This window comes from Amblyraja radiata, chromosome 4, assembly GCF_010909765.2.
Source record: "Amblyraja radiata isolate CabotCenter1 chromosome 4, sAmbRad1.1.pri, whole genome shotgun sequence".
In the NCBI taxonomy this organism is placed as follows: domain Eukaryota; kingdom Metazoa; phylum Chordata; class Chondrichthyes; order Rajiformes; family Rajidae; genus Amblyraja; species Amblyraja radiata.
In genome coordinates, this window is record NC_045959.1 from 95,116,863 (window position 1) to 95,134,635 (window position 17,773).

General features: G+C 40.9%; 1 protein-coding gene across 1 annotated transcript in view; it reads right to left on the reverse strand.

The window, feature by feature from the left end:
* Positions 1-17,773, reverse strand: part of amph (amphiphysin) — a 233,274-nt gene that overhangs the window by 110,470 nt on the left and 105,031 nt on the right. The window contains exons 10-11 of the mRNA XM_033019968.1: positions 15,136-15,286; positions 10,096-10,224 (exon numbers count right to left, since the gene is read on the reverse strand). Coding sequence (XP_032875859.1) covers positions 10,096-10,224; positions 15,136-15,286 — 280 coding nt within the window. The remainder of the gene's footprint in view (positions 1-10,095; positions 10,225-15,135; positions 15,287-17,773) is intronic.

The following is a 17,773-nucleotide window of genomic DNA, read 5'->3' on the forward strand; positions in this document are numbered from 1 at the left end:
GCAAGGAGACCTTGACTGAATGCACAACAGAGGGCTGATGCATCCAATGCTAAGAATATCTCAAATATGGCTGCAATTTATTATTGGTAAATTGACCTGTGCAGATACATTGCAAACGGTAACTTCTTCCAGAAGAGAAAGAGGGAATCATTCCAGCACTCTGACATATCATTTGACTACAGTGCCACCTCTCATTATCACCTTTCAGCTTAGTATTTTCACTTTTCAGTCTTGGCAAAGATAAAAATATGCGAACTTCCAAAGCTTCGTACATTATCTCCCACTGTTTTGAGATGTCCTTTCAATTGTCCCACCCTCTTCAATTTTCACTGGCACAAATACTTCCCATTTCTACCAGTACTGTGCTCACTGCACCCATATAAATCTACTGTTGAAGCCATATTGATGATGAAAATTAGCGGCCAAGAGCATACCTCAATTTGAGTGCTGCATTTAGTAGGGTATCTATTACGGCCTAGAAAATCGAACTTTCAGCTATCCCAATACGGCCGTAGTCAAAATAACTGATAATACTACCAATTCACAAAGAAAAAACTTCCAGGGTTTAAAGCCCATGTTTAAGTTTGGCTCTGTGGTCATCTCCAACAATTATAATGAAGACAGTTGGAGATGGAGTTCAGCATCATGGTAACTGCTTTGAACATTTTTGTTGTAATTTCATTTGAAACATGAAGCATTATCTTTCAGTTAAATTAATAAGATTCTGTAATGTACTAATCAGCAGGAGGAATTCTGGCTCATGGTACATTTGTCAGCATTGGCTCCTCACGTCAAGCTATCAGCCAAGGCTTTCCACCACCTCCTTCCCCATCTTGGCTGCTAACTGAAGTTGGCAGCAGCACCTTGATAACCGCCCACCCTGATGAACATGATCAATCTTTCATGCTCCTCTTCAGTCTGTGCCGAGTGTGGCTCCCTCAGCTCATTGGAAGCATCCACAATTGCTGGAGATCTGCTTTGTTCCGGTGACTCAAAACGCTAAGTGCATGGGCCAAAGAAGCCTTGGATACAGCGTTTACACCATGCAAATGTTAGGAAACAATAGTGAGAGCAAGGGGTGCTTTCTACATTTACATGCTATTTTAAATCTGGGTGGTCTTAAAATGGATGCACTGAATTAGACATCGGGCTAGGAGGGAAGAACACGGATGAAGGACAGTGAACATTTCTCAATCACCATTCCAATGCCCATCACTCTAGGTCTACAGGAAATTCAGACAACAAAATTAGTTTGGTTTAGTTTAGAGATACAATGTGGAAACAGGCCCTTTGGCCACAGAGTCCGTGCTGACCCAACGATCATCCATACACTAGTTCTATGTTATTCTAGTTGTGCATCCTACACACTACGGTCAATTTACAGAAGCGAATTAATCTTCAAACCCGCACGTCTTTGGAATGTGAGAGTAAAACAGCACATAGAGAAAACCCACAGGGAGAAGGTACAAACTCCTAAAGACAGCAAACCTAGATCTCTGGCACTGGAAAGCAGCAACTACCACTGCAGCACTGTGCCGCCCAGATGGGCATGGTCAGTCTGCGACTGCTGCACTGGTTCTCTGCCCTAGCCTTAGTTTAGTTTAGTTTTAGAGATACAGCTCTTCGGCCCACCGAGTCCACACCGACCAACGATCCCGCATATTAACACTATCCTACACACACTAGAGATGATTTACAATTTTACCAAAGCCAATTAACCTACAAACCTACAAACCTGCATGTCGTTGGAGTGTGGGAGGAAACCGAAGATCTCAGAGAAAACCCACACAGGTCACGGGGAGAACGTACAAACTCCGTACAGACAGCACCCGTAGTCAGGACGTAGCTCTACCGTTGCGCCATCGTGACACCCACAACGTATTTTTATCTGAACTTCTCATCCAATTCTTCATCCGTTTAGACATCCGAAAAGACTAGGCTTGTATTCACTGGAGTTTAGAAGGATGAGGGGGTATCTTTTTTTTTTGTTTTTTTTTTGTTTTTTTTTGTTTTGTTTGTTTTATTAGAAGTTAATACAGTACAAAACAATACAGTGGTACCTAATTTTAGGTGCCAACTATGTCATAACGTATTCTATGTACAACCTCTAGTTTTATGTTTTTGAAAAGGAAGGAAAAAAAACAAAAAAAAATAGAGAGAAGAAAAAGAGGAGAAATAGATAGTAGAAAATAGAAAAACGTGAAGTGTGTATATAAGAAAAGAAAAAATAGAAAGTAGAAATAGGAGAAAAAGACCCTTAAAAAAGAAAATTTTATTCGGAGATGTAAATCTATCCACGACCTGACCTGAAATCAGTAATCTTCACGGTACAGCTGCATCACATGATTCCAAAATGTCGATGAAAGGGGACCAACTCCTTAAGAATTGGTCATATTTATCTATTAGGCGGAGTCTCATTTCTTCAAGGTGTGCTATGTCCATCATATTCCTAATCCACATTTTAATAGTTGGTATAGCTGTATTTTTCTAAAATTTAAGTATCAATTAAGTATCTTTCCAATTATTAACCCATAATTAAAGAATACTTTTTGGTCTTTATTTAAATTGATATCTTCTACTATTATTCCAAATATAATCCATTCCGTATTAGGTTCTATTCTTGACTTGAAGAGCTTTGTAAATATATCAAATATATCGCTCCAAAATTTATTCAACTTTGTACATCCTACAAATGAATGTGTTATATTGGCGTTTTGAAACAAACATTTATCGCATCTGGGAGAGACGTTTGGGTAGAATTTATTCAACCTCGTTTTTGAATAATATAGTCTATGTAATAATTTAAATTGAATTAAATTATGTCTTGCATTAATAGAGCAATTATGTGTGTTCATCAGATGCTTTTCCCATCTATCTTTCGTGATCTTTATCATTAGTTCATGTTCCCAATCTTCTCTTAGTGCCTCTGTTGAGGGTAATAATCTATTTAATATACTATTATAAAAATATGATATTAGTTTTTGTGAATCAGCCTTAATATTCATTGCTTCTTCTAAAGGGTCTAAAAATATAGTTTGAAATCTATATATATATTTCTTCATAAAGTCACATATCTGTATATATTTAAAATATTGATTATCATTCAGTTTAAATTTTGATTTTAATTGTTGAAATGATAACAATTTGCCCAATTCATACATATCTCCTACTTTCCTAATCCCCAGTCTATCCCATTGTTTGTATGTTTTGTCAATAAGAGATGGTTTGAATGCAGGATTGTTTAATATTGGGGTTAGTACTGATAGATTATTTAATTTCAAGGATAATTTTATTTGTTTCCAAATTCTTATTGTATTGTGAATAACTGGGTTCTTCTTATATATTAACTATTCAATTTCATCGGTGAGAACAAGATCGTTCCTATATCGTACGGGAAACACTCCTCTTTCTCCATTCTTATCCACTCCGACTGGTGAGTGGAACTATCCAACCAGTACATTATGTTCTTAATATGCACTGCCCAGTAGTAATACGTAAAGTTAGGTAATGATAAACCCCCAACTTCTTTAGGTTTACACAAATGCTTTCGTTGAATTCTGTGTGCTCTATAATCCCATATAAAATTAGTGATGTTAGAATCTAGTTTTTTGAAAAAATATTTTGGAATATATATTGGGATCGCTTGAAACAAATATATTAATTGTGGTAAGAAAGTCATTTTTATAGCGTTAATTCTACCTATCAATGAGAGCGGGAGCGTTTTCCAAAATTTAATCATAACATTCAGTTTATTTAATAGTGGCATAAAATTGGCGCTAAATAATGATTTGTGTCTTCTCGTAATTTGAATACCCAAATACTTGAATTTTTCTGTTGCAATTTTGAAAGGGAATTTTTAATGTGTCTCGCATCCTGTGGTTTTAAAGACATAATTTCGCATTTATTCCAATTTATTCTATATCCTGAAAAAGAACCGAATTCCTCAATTAGTGTTAATAAGTTGGGGATACTCGTTTGTGTATTAGTAATATATAAAAGAATATCATCAGCATATAATGAAATTTTATTCTTTGAGTCCTTAGTATTTTATCCGTGAATATTCGGATGATTTCTAAACCTTTCAGCCAGCGGTTCTATCATAAGGGCAAATAGTAATGGTGATAAGGCACAACCCTGCCTATTACTCCTTGTTAAATAAAATGTTGGAGATAACATATTATTAGTTAATATTCTTGCTGTAGGTTTATCATAAAGTAGTTTAACCCATCTAATAAAATTCTCTCCCATATTAAATTTTTGGAGTACCTTATATAAATACTGCCATTTTAGCTGGCCAAATGCCTTCTCTGCATCCAGCGTAACAACTGAAATATCTTCAATGTCCTCTTTGTGAGTGTACATTATATTGAAAAGCCTTCTCAAATTATTAAATTATTGTCTTTTGGGTATAAATCCCGTTTGATCCGGGTTTACCAATTTGTTAATATAATTATTCAGTCTTCTAGCTAGAATCTTTGCTAAGACTTTCTGATCCGTATTTAGAAGTGATATAGCTCTGTAAGAACCCAGTTCATCTAAATCTTTATCTTTTTTTGGTATAAGTGTTATTGTTGATTCTGCTAAAGTTTCTGGTAGTTTATTTTCGGTATAAGCCTGCGTGTATAAGTTGAGTAATCTTGGTACAATTGACTCCTGAAATCGTTTATAAAATTCATTACTAAAACCATCTGGTCCTGGGGTCTTCCCATTTTTCAATTAGTTTATTATTTGTTTTATTTCTTCACTAGTAATCCGTGCTCCTAATTCCTCTTGTTCTAAACTATCCAATTTAGGGAGGTTGCAATTATCTAAAAAATTTGTAATTTTACTATCATCTGTATTTATTTTAGATGTGTATAAATTATGATAAAATTGGGCAACCCTTTTATTAATATCCTTTGGTAGTGTTAGAAGCTCACCCTTATCAGATTGAATTTTAGTGATAGTATTTTCCTTTTCTTGTTGCTTCAGTTGCCTCGCTAATAATTCATGTGGCTTATCCCCAAATTCGAAGTGTGACTGTTTTGTAATTTGGAATAGTCTTATTACTCTTGCCGATAATATTCTATTGAGATTATATTTCAATAAGGTTATCTTGTTATGTTTATCTATGGTTGGGTCAGTTGCATTGTTCAGTTCTAGTGATTTTATTTCCTGTTCTATCCACTGAAGTTCTCTTTTATTTTCTTTATTTTTAAAACTTTGATAAGAGATTATAGCACCGCGAATGTATGCCTTAAAGGTTTCCCATAATAGCGATACCGAAATACCCGGCGTCTCATTTATCTCGAAAAAATTTTTTGTTTGTTCTTTTATATACTCATAACCCTGCGGGTTATTTAATATTATCCAGTTGAATCTCCAAAAAGGTTTTATACCCTTGATTTTAAGTATAAAAGTCAGTGGTGAATGATCGGAAATAATACTATTATGGTATGATGGTTTAGTCGTATACGGGATTCATTTTGTATCCAATAAAAAATAGTCAATTCGTGAATAAGTTTTATGAGCCAAAGAGTAAAACGAATATTCCCTTCCACTTGGGTTTGCTATTCTCCAAACATCAGTTATGTTATTATTGTTTATATAAGTATTTAAAAATACACAGGTCTTAGTTTTAACAAGACGCGTCCCTACCTTTATTGATTTATCTAAATATGGGTCTATAACACAATTAAAATCTCCCCCCATTATTATATTTTGATAATTATGCTCTGCAATTATATCTACTATTTTCTTTAAAAATTGGGGGTTATCAAAATTAGGCGCATAAATATTTATCATAGTTAATGGTGTATTATAAATTTCTCCCGTGACTATAAAGTATCTTCCCTCTTTATCAGATATGGACTTCTTTAATTTAAAAGGTATACCTTTCCGAATTATAATGGCCGTGCCTCTTGCTTTAGAAGTGAATGCGGAGTAGTAGGTTTGACCTATCCAGTTTGATGGGGGATCTTATAGAAACATATAAAATTATAAAAGGACTGGCAGGCTAGATGCAGGAAAAATGTTCCCAATGTTGGGCGAGTCCAAGACCAGGGGCCACAGTCTTATAATAAAGGGGAGGCCATTTAAGACTGAGGTGAGAAAAAAACATTTTCACCTAGAGAGTTGTGACATGTGGAATTCCCTGCCACAGAGGGCAGTAGAGGCCAAATCACTGGATGGATTTAAGAGAGAATTAGATAGAGCTCTAGGGGCTGGTGGAGTCAAGGGATATGGGGAGACGGCAGGCACGGGTTACTGTTTGGAGATGATCAGCCATGATCACAACGAATAGCGGTGCTGGCTCGAAGGGCCGAATGGCCTCCTCCTGCATCTATTTTCTTTGTTTCTATGTAAATGACAATTAGTGGTTCTTTCATTAATTACTTAAGATTGTCCTTGCTGAGAAGGCCAAAGTTTTTACACTTTTCTGAGAATGGGTTTGGATGGCAGAAGGCAGTACCAACCTTAAAGTGGCAGTTGATTTAAGCAGAGTAAAACCAAGAAAACCCCTCGCAAAATCTCTTATTTCTCACCGAAAATATTTTGTTTGAAAAAATAAATATATTTGAAAAGAAATCCCATCATAAAACTACCAGCCACATTGCAGTGCCTATGCACCAGTTTTTCCCTGTGATGACCATCAGAATATGTTCCATGTGTCTCTTTTACGATAAAGCCAATTTAAACAGAGGCTGGATAAATCCACCATCTTTTCACTGTCACTTATTGACCAATAAGTTTTATCATGTTACACAAGATTCAAATTTAAATATCAGAAGCAATGGTAAAGGAACATTTTCAGACTACTTGCTCTGAGGTCCACAATGTGCACCATTTTATTTTGCAGTCCCCTGTACTCGTGCCAACCAATGCATGGAGGAGCCCTAGCGATGACTGCAGGCAGCATAGGGCACATCTGCAGAAACCACTTCCCACCCGAAACGTCACCTATTCCTTTTCTCCAGAGATGCTGTCTGACCCGCTGAGTTACTCCAGCTTTTTGTGTCTACCTTTGGTTTAAACCAGCATCTGCAGTTCCTTCCCACACATCTAGGAAAATAATGTCCTTTACATTACCATTACTATCTCCAATAATGCCTTCCAAATGTCAAGAATACCGATCAAAGAGGATTTTCCCCATTGGAATCTATGTCGACTGACTTTTCATCCCTTTGGTCTTTGGTTTCTTTTATTTTCTCCTTTGCTTTTTTTATTACAACAGTGCTAAGGTGACTGGTCCATGATTTCCTTGGACATGTTCTAGACCCATTCTTAAATGATGGGACCATTTTCTATTCCATTAATAATATGAATGAAATATCATGAACAATTCAAGTCCCTGACTATCAAAGTGTTAAAAAAATGAAAACCAAGGGTTTAAGTTAAAATATCCCACATGAAATTGGAGTGTTGGATTCACTGGATGTGGTCTTGGATGGGGGAATGCTCCTCAAACAGCGGAGTATCTTGGACAATACAGCTCACCCCCTCCATGACACACTGGTCAATTCGAGGAGAACCTTCAGCAACAGACTGGTTCTACCAAGATACAGCACAGAACGTCACAGGAGATCCTTTTCCCCCTGTGGCTATCAAATGGTACAACTCCTCCCCCTTCTGTCATGGGATAGACTGACTCCCCTCTACCACCCCTCCCCAATTTTGGGGGACATTCCACTCATCACTTTAATTTCATGTTTCATGTATCTTGTTGTGTTTCACGACTGTTGGCAGACCAGTTTACCTCCTGGGATAAATAAATTGATATTGCATCGTATCATATGAATAAAAGCCACACTTTCCTCCTTGCAATATAAAGGCATCACCAAAGGGTTGGTAGTCATGCTGTCATCTGAGTCTGAAGGTTGTGGATTCATGTGCGAGGGAATTGCTCTCAGGAAGTAAGTATTACTGACAAGGTCACAATATTTGGCCGTCTTCAGTCATCATTCAGGAGCTGTTGCCAAACTCTCCCAACCTGCTATCGTCTTCTTTTCAAGGAGATCCAACAATATTGGGTCAGGTGGTCCAACATTCTGTGCCAGGTTCTTGAGCACACAACCAAGGCTAACATTTCCGTGCAGTGTTACATGTCAGAATCTGGCCACATGATGAGGCGTAAGACCAAAGACCAAATCTCCTTCATGTAGGGAAGGTTTGAGGTCCTATAAGATGACTTGAAGATGACCAGTGGTCTTCTGACGTTCCTCAATCACCAGCACACAAAACAGACTGTCTTCTGATGTACCTCATCACGTGGGATTGTCCACTTTAGTTTAGAGATACAGCACGGAACCAGGGCCTTAAGGCTCAGCCCACCAAGTCCGCTCCGACCAGCGATCCCCGCACATTAACACTCACCCTACACACACTAGAGCCAATTTACACTTATACCAAGCCAATTAACCTACAAACCTGTACGTCTTTGGAGTGTGCGAGGAAACTGAAGATCTTGGAGAAAACCCACGCAGGTCATTGGGAGAATGTACAAACTCCGTACAGACAGCACCCGTAGTCAGGATCGAACCCGGATCTCTGGCGCTGTAAGGCAGCAACTGTACCACTGCAACACCGTGCCACCCTTACTCTCTGGGAATCCGTTCAGTCATCCTCTTAAGCTGGGATGTCTCTTGCATGGTGCAGTGCAGAAATACAAATGCTATACTCCTGACAGGATCAGATCAATGCTCTGTATAAGCGAGGCACTGCTTTTCATAAAGTCATAAGGTCATAAGTGATAGGAGTAGAATTAGGCCATTCGGCCCATCAAGTCTACTCCGCCATTCAATCATGGCTGATCTATCTCTCCAAACCGCATTCTCCTGCCTTCTCCCCATAACCTCTGACACCCATACTGATCAAGAATCTATCTATCCCTGCCTTAAAAATATCCACTGACTTGGCCTCCACATCCTTCTGTGGCAAAGTATTCCACAGATTCACCACCCTCTGACTAAAGAAATGTCTCCTCCTCTCCTTCCTGAAAGAATGGGCTTTAATTCTATGACCTCTAGTCCTAGTCTCTCCCACTTCTGGAAACATCCTCTCCACATCCTCGGAAATTACGGACCAGTCATCTTAGCACTGCGGTAAAAAAAGCAAAGGAACAAGCAAAAAGAAAGCAAAGATAAAAACGGTATGAAGAGTCAGTCAGCATGGATTTCAAAGGGGGAACATCATCTCCACATCCACTCTATCTAAGCCTTTCACTATTATGTATGTTTCAATGAGGTCGCCCCTCATTCTTGTAAACTCCCAACTTTATAAACTCAGTTTCATCTCTGTAATTGTCATTTTTACATGTACTTTTTCAGGATGCTGGTTGGCTCACAGGTATAAAGGAGTCAGACTGGATACAGTATGGTGCTGCCAGCAGTTCCAAAGGGCTGTTCCCCAAGAATTTCACTCAGCAACTGGAGTAGACTATGGCCGTTGTCTACCTGTGTAGCCATAGGCACCCACAGTCTGGATCGAACCCGGGTCTCTGGCGCTGTAAGGCAGTAGTTCTACCCCTAGGACACAGTGCTGCCCGCACGCATAGCCATTCTGAGGGTGACTGTTTAGTTTAGTTTAGAGATACAGCGCGGAAACAGGCCCTTCGGCCCACCGGGTCCGCGCCGACCAGTGATCCCCGCACACTAACATTATCCTACACCCACTAGGGACAATTTTTTTAACATTTACCAAGCCAATTAACCTACAAACCTGTACGTCTTTGGAGTGTGGGAGGAAACCGAAGATCTTGGAGAAAACCCACGCAGGTCACGGGGAGAACGTACAAACATCCGTACAGACAGCATCGCAGTCGGGATCGAACCCGGAGCTCCGGCGCTGCATTCGCTGTAAGGCAGCAACTCTACCGCTGCACCACCGTGACCGCTGAGGCAGCTGTGAAGTGCTTAAAAATATCCAGAGGATGTTGAAAGTTATTAAAATGCATTTTTAGTCCCTCTTATAGCACGCACAGTGAATAGTTTGTATCGCAATTGGTATTGGTGATATTTCATGGCCGTGGCTCAAACAGTGCTATTTTACGCCACCTACATGCTATAGCCCAAGAACAGGTCACTCCGGGTAAACAATGCAGCTGTAAAGTTTGCTCACCTGCGATGAGCTGGTGACGTTGATCTCAGGAACAAAGTTGTCCTCGAAGAAGTTGATGATGTTTTCTGGCTGCAGCTCCTTTGTTGGGGTGAGTTTTGGTGGTGGTGGGACAGGAGGGCCTTTACGTAACTGGGTGCAATGGGGAAACACAGATCAGAAACAAGCTACAAAAACGCAAACAGCAGACTCCACAATCTCACTCTGCCAGGAGCTTTACTGTGCAAACTGTGGATGAAGATCATGTGGTCGTCCTACATGACATATGGATCAACCGAGTCTGCACATTTCATCCAGCACCCGTTTACACTAATCCTACACTGATTCCATTTTGTTCTGCTTACTTTCATACCTTTCAATACTATCCACCAGAAAAACCCTAACACTTGGTCTGCTTCTTCATTGGCTCTTCTAACTTGTGGTGCAACTTCTTTTGATTTTAGTTTAGTTTAGAGATACAGCGCAGAAGCAGGCCCTTCGGCCCACCGGGTCCGCATCAACCAGCGGTTCCAGCACATTAACACTATCCTACACCCACTCGGGACACATTTTTTTAAACATTTACCAAGCCAATTAACCTGCAAACCTGTACGTCTTTGGAGTGTGGGAGGAAACGGATGATCTCAGAGAAAACCCACACAGATCACGGGGAGAACGTACAAACTCCGTACAGTCAGGATCGAACCCAGGTCTCCGGCACCGCATTCCCTGTAAGGCTGTAACTGCTGTGCCACCATGACCGTCCCTATTCCTCCATTGGAATTTGGTATTCCTTTATCCCACCTAGACATGTATTCTAAATTACATCTCTTTCTCTTTTTTCTCTTACATTCCCTTCAGCACACTTCAGGTTTTATTCTTCACCTACATACTTTGCCAGTTCATCTATCAACCAGCATTCCTTTGAGATATAGAAGGAAATCGGAGCACCTGGCGGAAGCACAGTCACAGGAAAAACATGTAAACTCCACAGAGACAACACCAGAGGTGAGAATTACACCTGGGTCACTGAAACTGTGAGACATCAGTTTTACTTGCTGTGCCACCATGCTACCCCATGCTAGATTGCAGAATGGACCTTAGGAAGAGGTACTCCTGACAACGATTGAAGTGAAACATTGCAAGCCTGATCTTAATGAAGAGGAAGAATGCAGGACGAATGAAAACTGATCTTCAGAGTCATCACAGTCTCCAGAATGCCAGTGGATTCTGGGTGAGCAAATTGAAAAGTTCCCTCCACTCCAAAAACAAGGACAAAGATATTTTATGTTGCTGTGCTCATTAAAATTCCACCACTTGACCTCCCGTCATGTTTTTAGGCCAAGGGCAGCAGAGATTCCATTGCCCAGAGTCCTGGTTGGAATGGCAGGCAATAGGTTTGATTTTTAGGCTATCTAGGCTTGGGGTAGGGGCATCGGGGAAGGTTTAACTTCTCCCAGTGAAATCTGGACTTCCTGTTCTTCTTGACTTCTGAGAAGAAAAAAAGTTACAATGTAATCTTGCCTTTGAGCCTTTGCCTTCTGCGGCCTGCCCTTTTGCTTGCTCTTTCAGGTGAGGGGGGGGGGGGGGGGGGTTGGGAATTTCCCTGCTGCTTCCCAATCGGACCACCGGGCTAAAGCTGCAATGGGCCCTGATGACATCACCAGGAGCCGATATGCATGGGTGAAAAAGGACCCCACCCCATCCTTGGACGGCTGTAGAGGTGACTGACCCTCTTGCCTAGTGTGAAGAGGGTGGGTTGAAATCTCTCCCATGGTCTACAGAGTCCAGTAAAATACACCATTTTTTGTTTTTATTTTGAGATGGGAACTCAAATTAATCCCTGCCTAAACTCCCTGTGCACATTGGGAAGAATCATAGATTTTGTAACCAGTTCTATCTCGCATTATTACAAGGAAGCTTGAAGGTTACAATTCTCAATGTCCTGGATAATTCAGAACCCATTGCAACATGGACTAGTTTGTATCATGCATAGTTTCTCAATTGGACCTCCAATATTTTCTTCGGGTCCCCTGGAAGGTAAGTAATCACACCTTAAAACTATTTTAAGTATATGTTTCTACATATCTATATTACTAAAACTAAGATCTTGACCACTTTCTGACTTTCTGTTTCGTGATTTCTGAAAGAACGCCGCCACTTACGGCCGTCATTTTTGGCCACCTCACTCAGAGTCCCCCTCCGCTGAGCTGGACCAGAGGATATGTCCCATCGATGAAACATAAAAGAGTTATTAATGTTTTTTAAAAAGTTGACATTCTCTCTGCTGCCCCTTCTGATGGGAGGGAGGAGGGACTATAAAACCCAGAAGTGTTGCGCCTCAGTCAGTCTCTGCAAGATGGGGGAAGTGAGAGGGTCACGTCTCTCAGTCTGAGCAGTCAATAATACTGAACACACGTCTACTAAACTGTGAGTGTGGTTTTACTGAACTTGCGTGCCCTTAATGTGGTTTGAAAATGAAAATATGGTTGGTTTGAAGTAAAAGCACTTCAAATGGTTGTTTGGGGGTTTTGGGTTGAAGTAAAAAGCACTGCAAATGGTTGTTTGGGGGTTTTGGGTTGAAGTAAAAGGCACTACAAATGGTTGTTTCGGGGTTTTGGGTTGAAGTAAAAAGCACTGCTAATGGTTCTTTGGGGGTTTTGGGTTGAAGTAAAAGGCACTGCAAATGGTTGTTTGGGGGTTTTGGGTTGAAGTAAAAAGCACTGCAAATGGTTGTTTGGGTGTTTTGGGTTGAAGTAAAAAGCACTGCAAATGGTTGTTGGTCTAAACTTGACAACTTCCTGTTTGCACTGAATATTGATTTTAGATAAAATGCTACCACTTACGGCTGTGATTTTTGGCCATCTTACTCAGTCCCCCTCTGCTCATCAGGTGCAGAGGATTCTTCCCATCAATGAAAAATAAAAGTGTTATTAGTGTTTAAAAAATGTTGAGAATCTCTCTCCTGTCAATCACGCCATTAAGGCCACATTTTTTCCGGTGGGAGGGGGAGGGATTATAAAACCCGGAAGTGTGGGTGTGGCTCAGTTTCTGCATGATGGGGGAGGGAGAGGTCACGACTCTGTCTGAGCTGTGAATCAACTGAACACACTGAATGTCTACTGAACTGTGAGTGTGGTGTTTTGTGTGGTTTTATGGTGGTTTTATGGTGGTTTCACCCTGCTTGAAATGGTAGGAAAATGGATTTGAATTTGGTGGCCTTGCACCCTGCTTGAATTGGAATTTCAAGCAATAGCCGTGAGTCAACTGCCAGCCCACCAGCTGTGAGTGAGCTGCCAGCACATCAGGCTTGAGGGACTGAGCTGCCACCCCAGGAATCCATTTGGCCCACAATGTCCATACTAGCCCTCTGGAGACCAGTCCCTTCAGCCCACAACACCTATACCAGCGCTCCAGAAAGCACCCCCCCCCCCCAACTGGCCACCAATATTGGAATTGGTGGAGAGGTGGAATATTGCGTCGGGGGACCAGCCCTCCCGTGTGAACATGGGACCCAACGGGTTCCACTTAGTCTAGTAGACACTATATTTCTCTCATACTTGAGCAAAGAACTGGAGTAACTCAGCAGGTCAGACAACAACTCTGGAGAACATGGGTAGGTGATGTTTCAGGTCAGGACCCTTCTTCAGATTGATTGTTCACCCATCTGCTAATCAACCCTCCACACCCCTATTCACTGGTCACTTGCCAGGTTTTGTCATGTTCCCGCCTCTCTTCCAGCTTTCTCCCCTCACTACAATCAGTTTGAAAAAGGTTTCTGAACCATATCATCACCTATCCATGTACTCCAGCTTTTATGTTTTTTGTTACAGTTTCCAGCATCTGCAGTTCCTTGTGTCTACTTTCTTTCAATCCGCCTAGACCTACATGATCTTCCGGTTGCTAAACACTTTAACTACCCCTCCCATTCCCATACTGACCTTTCTGTCCTGGTCCTCCTCAACTGTCAGAGTGAGGCCCAATGCAAATTGGAGGACCTCATATTTTGCTTAGGTAGCTTACAACCCAGCTGTATGAATATTGACTTCTCTAACTTCAAGTAATGCTTGCTTTCCCTCTCTCTCCATCCCTCCCCCTTCCTAATTCTTCAACCAGTCTGACTGTCCCCTGATTAAATGTTATCTTTGTATGCCTCGTTGTCACCATTCTCTAGCTAACGATGATCTATTCTACATATTCCTTGATCTTCGTCCCTAGATCTCTTGTCTTCACACTTTACCCTTCCATATCTCTGTGTCTTCCTCTCTCCTGACTCTCAGTATGAAAAAGGTCTCAACCTGAAACGTCACCCATTCCTTCTCTCCAGAGATGCTGCCTGTCCCACTGAGTTACTACAGCATTTTGCGTCTTTCTTCGGTGTAAACCAGCATCTGCAGTTCTTTTCTACACAGATATCTGCTGGTAGACAGGTCATTCGGCTTGGTCACCAATAAGTGGGGGTGGCATTGATATGAATTGTCAGTATGATACCAAAGACTTGATGGGTTGAATGGATTCTTTCTCTGTTGGAAGAAAATTTAAAATATAAATGGATAACCTGCCCTAATAAAGTGGGGTGAGGACTGAGTCAGGATGCTGCAAAAATACAGATGCCCAGATAACGCAGGTATTTGTCATGTGTACACAAGGACAAGTCACACCCAGCATATTCACTCACAGACTCCATGAACCGCTGTGCTTCTGCAGCTTTTCAATGTTTACTTCTATCATGTGTAGGAAGGAACTGCAGATGCTGGTTTAAACCGAAGTTAGACACAAAAAGCTGGAGTAACTCAGTGGGTCACACAGCATCTCTGGAGAAAAGGAATAGGTGATGATTCGGGTCGAGACGGTCGGCTCGGGTCTGAAGGGTCTCAACCTGTTTACATCTATCGTGTGGTTTTCTTCTGACTGAACCTTACGTGCCCTTAAAATGATTTTCCCATTGTCTCAACCTGCCTAAAGATTGTATAGAACAAAATATTCAGCTTGTCTGTGTCACCAAATAAAGCAGATCACTTGAATATAACAACATTATGAATTTGTTTCCACTTGAACCATTACCAGAGATGGCGACTTGGGTCGAGTCGGAGTGTGGGCTGGTGAAACTGCCAAAGGAGCCAAAGTGTGGTTCGGGCTGGTCATAGGACTGCTTGGCGGAGATGGCTCTTCTGGTGGCGTTGGAGTCTTAGAAATTCGTAGAGGTCCTGAGTCACTGTAACAGGGAAGCAGTTAGCTCAACCATAGATTATCTGGTGCTGAGAGGATTCACAACACGACAGTTTGATAGCGCTAAATCAAAAACTATCCTTTTCTAATCACCAACCTAACACAGCCGAACAAGCTTGTGAGATTTGCATCATTATTAGGTGAAGTGTTATTCAGGTAAAGCTTCGCTTTTGTTTTACCTGGACAATCACATATTGCAAAAATGAAATCCCATACCTAGAGTCTGATATTTTAGCATATCCATAATTCAGTTGTTTTTTTTCTCATTATTTACCCAGTACAGGCAACAACACATAATTGATCTGATACCATTTGGCAGGAAGAACTAACCCTGAGAATGAAGAGTTTTGTTTTTAATTTAAGCTTTCATTCATTCTAAGGAGAAGAGCAAGCATTTCTCTGATATCTTTAACAGTCAAAAACATGCCAAAGTGCTTCACGGGAGGATTAACAAATGAAATTTAACACCAAACTCTGTAAGGAGATATTAGCTGTAAGGGGAGATGGCCAAAAGCTTTCTCATTTAAGTAGGTTTTAACAAGAAACAAAAAGGAGAGAGGCAGAGATTTAGGTACGGAATTCTAAAGCCTGGGCCTGTAGCAGATATAGATCACAAGTGGTGGTGCATTCAAATTTCAGGTTTGACCAAGGCAACATATCTTTTGGGGTACAGAGCTGGAGGATATTGTAGAGAGAGAGTAAGAAGTGAGGCGGAAGAGGAGAATTTGAAGACAAGTTATTTTAAAATTGTAGTGTTGCTTCCCAGGAAGTGTGTGGTGAAGGGAGAAGCAGGATATTTCTAATTGTAAAGGAAACTCAAGAGATTACAGCTGCTGGAATATGGAGCATCAAGCTATCTGCTGGAGGAACTCGGTGTGTCGGGCAGCATCAGTGGGGGAAAGGAATCACTGACATTTCGGGTGAAAACCCTGCATCAGAACTTCGACCTGAAACCCTGCATTGTGAATTGCAGAGTTGTTGAATTTATTTATGGTGAGCAGAAGGAAGACTGGTCAGAAGAGTATTGTATTAAATGTAAAAATATAACAGAGGAGTGGATGAGTCGCGGCGACATAGTCGAGGTCAGGTGCTGCGGTAGTAATTGTAAGTGGTCTGACGCTTGTCTCAGAGTTCAATCTGGTACCAGCGCTGTAAATTGTCTGGTTCTAAATCCCAAACAAGAATACAGACTCGTTATTAATGAAATTGCTATCCACATAAACTAAATAGAAATATGAACAGAATATATCAAGGTTACATGCACAGAGTGTCTGACTCCATTGATTGATATTTACAGTCAAAGATAGACACAAATGCTGGAGTAACTCAACTGGACAGGTAGCATCTCTGGGTGATGTTTCAGGTTGAGACCCTTCTTCAGACATTCAGACAGGTATTTACAGTCAGCAGAGGAACTATTAAATATAAATTAGTCAGGCGAGAAACTATTAAACATAAATTAGATCCACCACTTGGTACTAATCTTGTTTCATCTCAGTTTTTGACAAGAAGCCAAGATCTAAGTCTTCTTAGGAAGAATGAAGTCCGCATGATTTGGTGTTGTGAGCCATAATCATGGGTGTTTGGAAGCTAATCATGACCACTAACAATTGTGCTACATCACACACTCCAACCTACCTCCAAGTCCTTTTTGTCACAGCAGCAAAAGCAGTGTGAAATACCATCAAACATTTGATTACATCTAATGGTTAATGGATGAAAGCATAAACATTCTTCACTTTGGCATTGAAAAGATCTATCGCAGTTGTAATAGCCCTGTCCCACGGTACGAGTTCATTCCAAGAGCTCTCCCGAGTTTAAAAAAATCAAACTCGTGGTAAGCACGGAGAATGAACTTAGCGGGTACGTCGGAGCTCGGGGACTTCTCTTTGCGGCTCGTAACGCTAACGGCAGGTCCTCGGGAAGACTCGCTAACGGCAGGTACTCGGGAAGACTCGCTAACGGCAGGTAAGCTCGGGAAGACTCGTGAAGATTTTTCAACATGTTGCAAAATGTCCACGAGAGCCCCGAGTAGCGACGAGCGGCCATTACCGTAAATCTCCGAGTTCGAATCAGGGCAAACTCGGGAGCGCTCTTGGAATGAACTCGTACCATGGGACAGGGCCATTAGAACCATGTAACAATCCAGCTAGTTTTCAAAACAAACTTAATGAAATAACAAAACATCAAATGAGAAAACGCCTTTCAGTCCATTGAGTTTGCTCGTTCCACATCGCATGGATGCACCAGCCCATCATTGTTTCTAACATCTATTTAATCTCCCCCAGAATCCTGGGCAATTTATCCTATCTGGAACTGTATCCTGCCAAATATATTCCTTTCACAGTCCATCACTAATCCAAACTTGGTCTCCAACTCATACATTGCATCTTCCTCTATATCCTTATCAAATCTTCAGTTTCATGGATTCTGTTTTTTCCCCATTAAATCTTCTCTCCCAACTCATATTCAT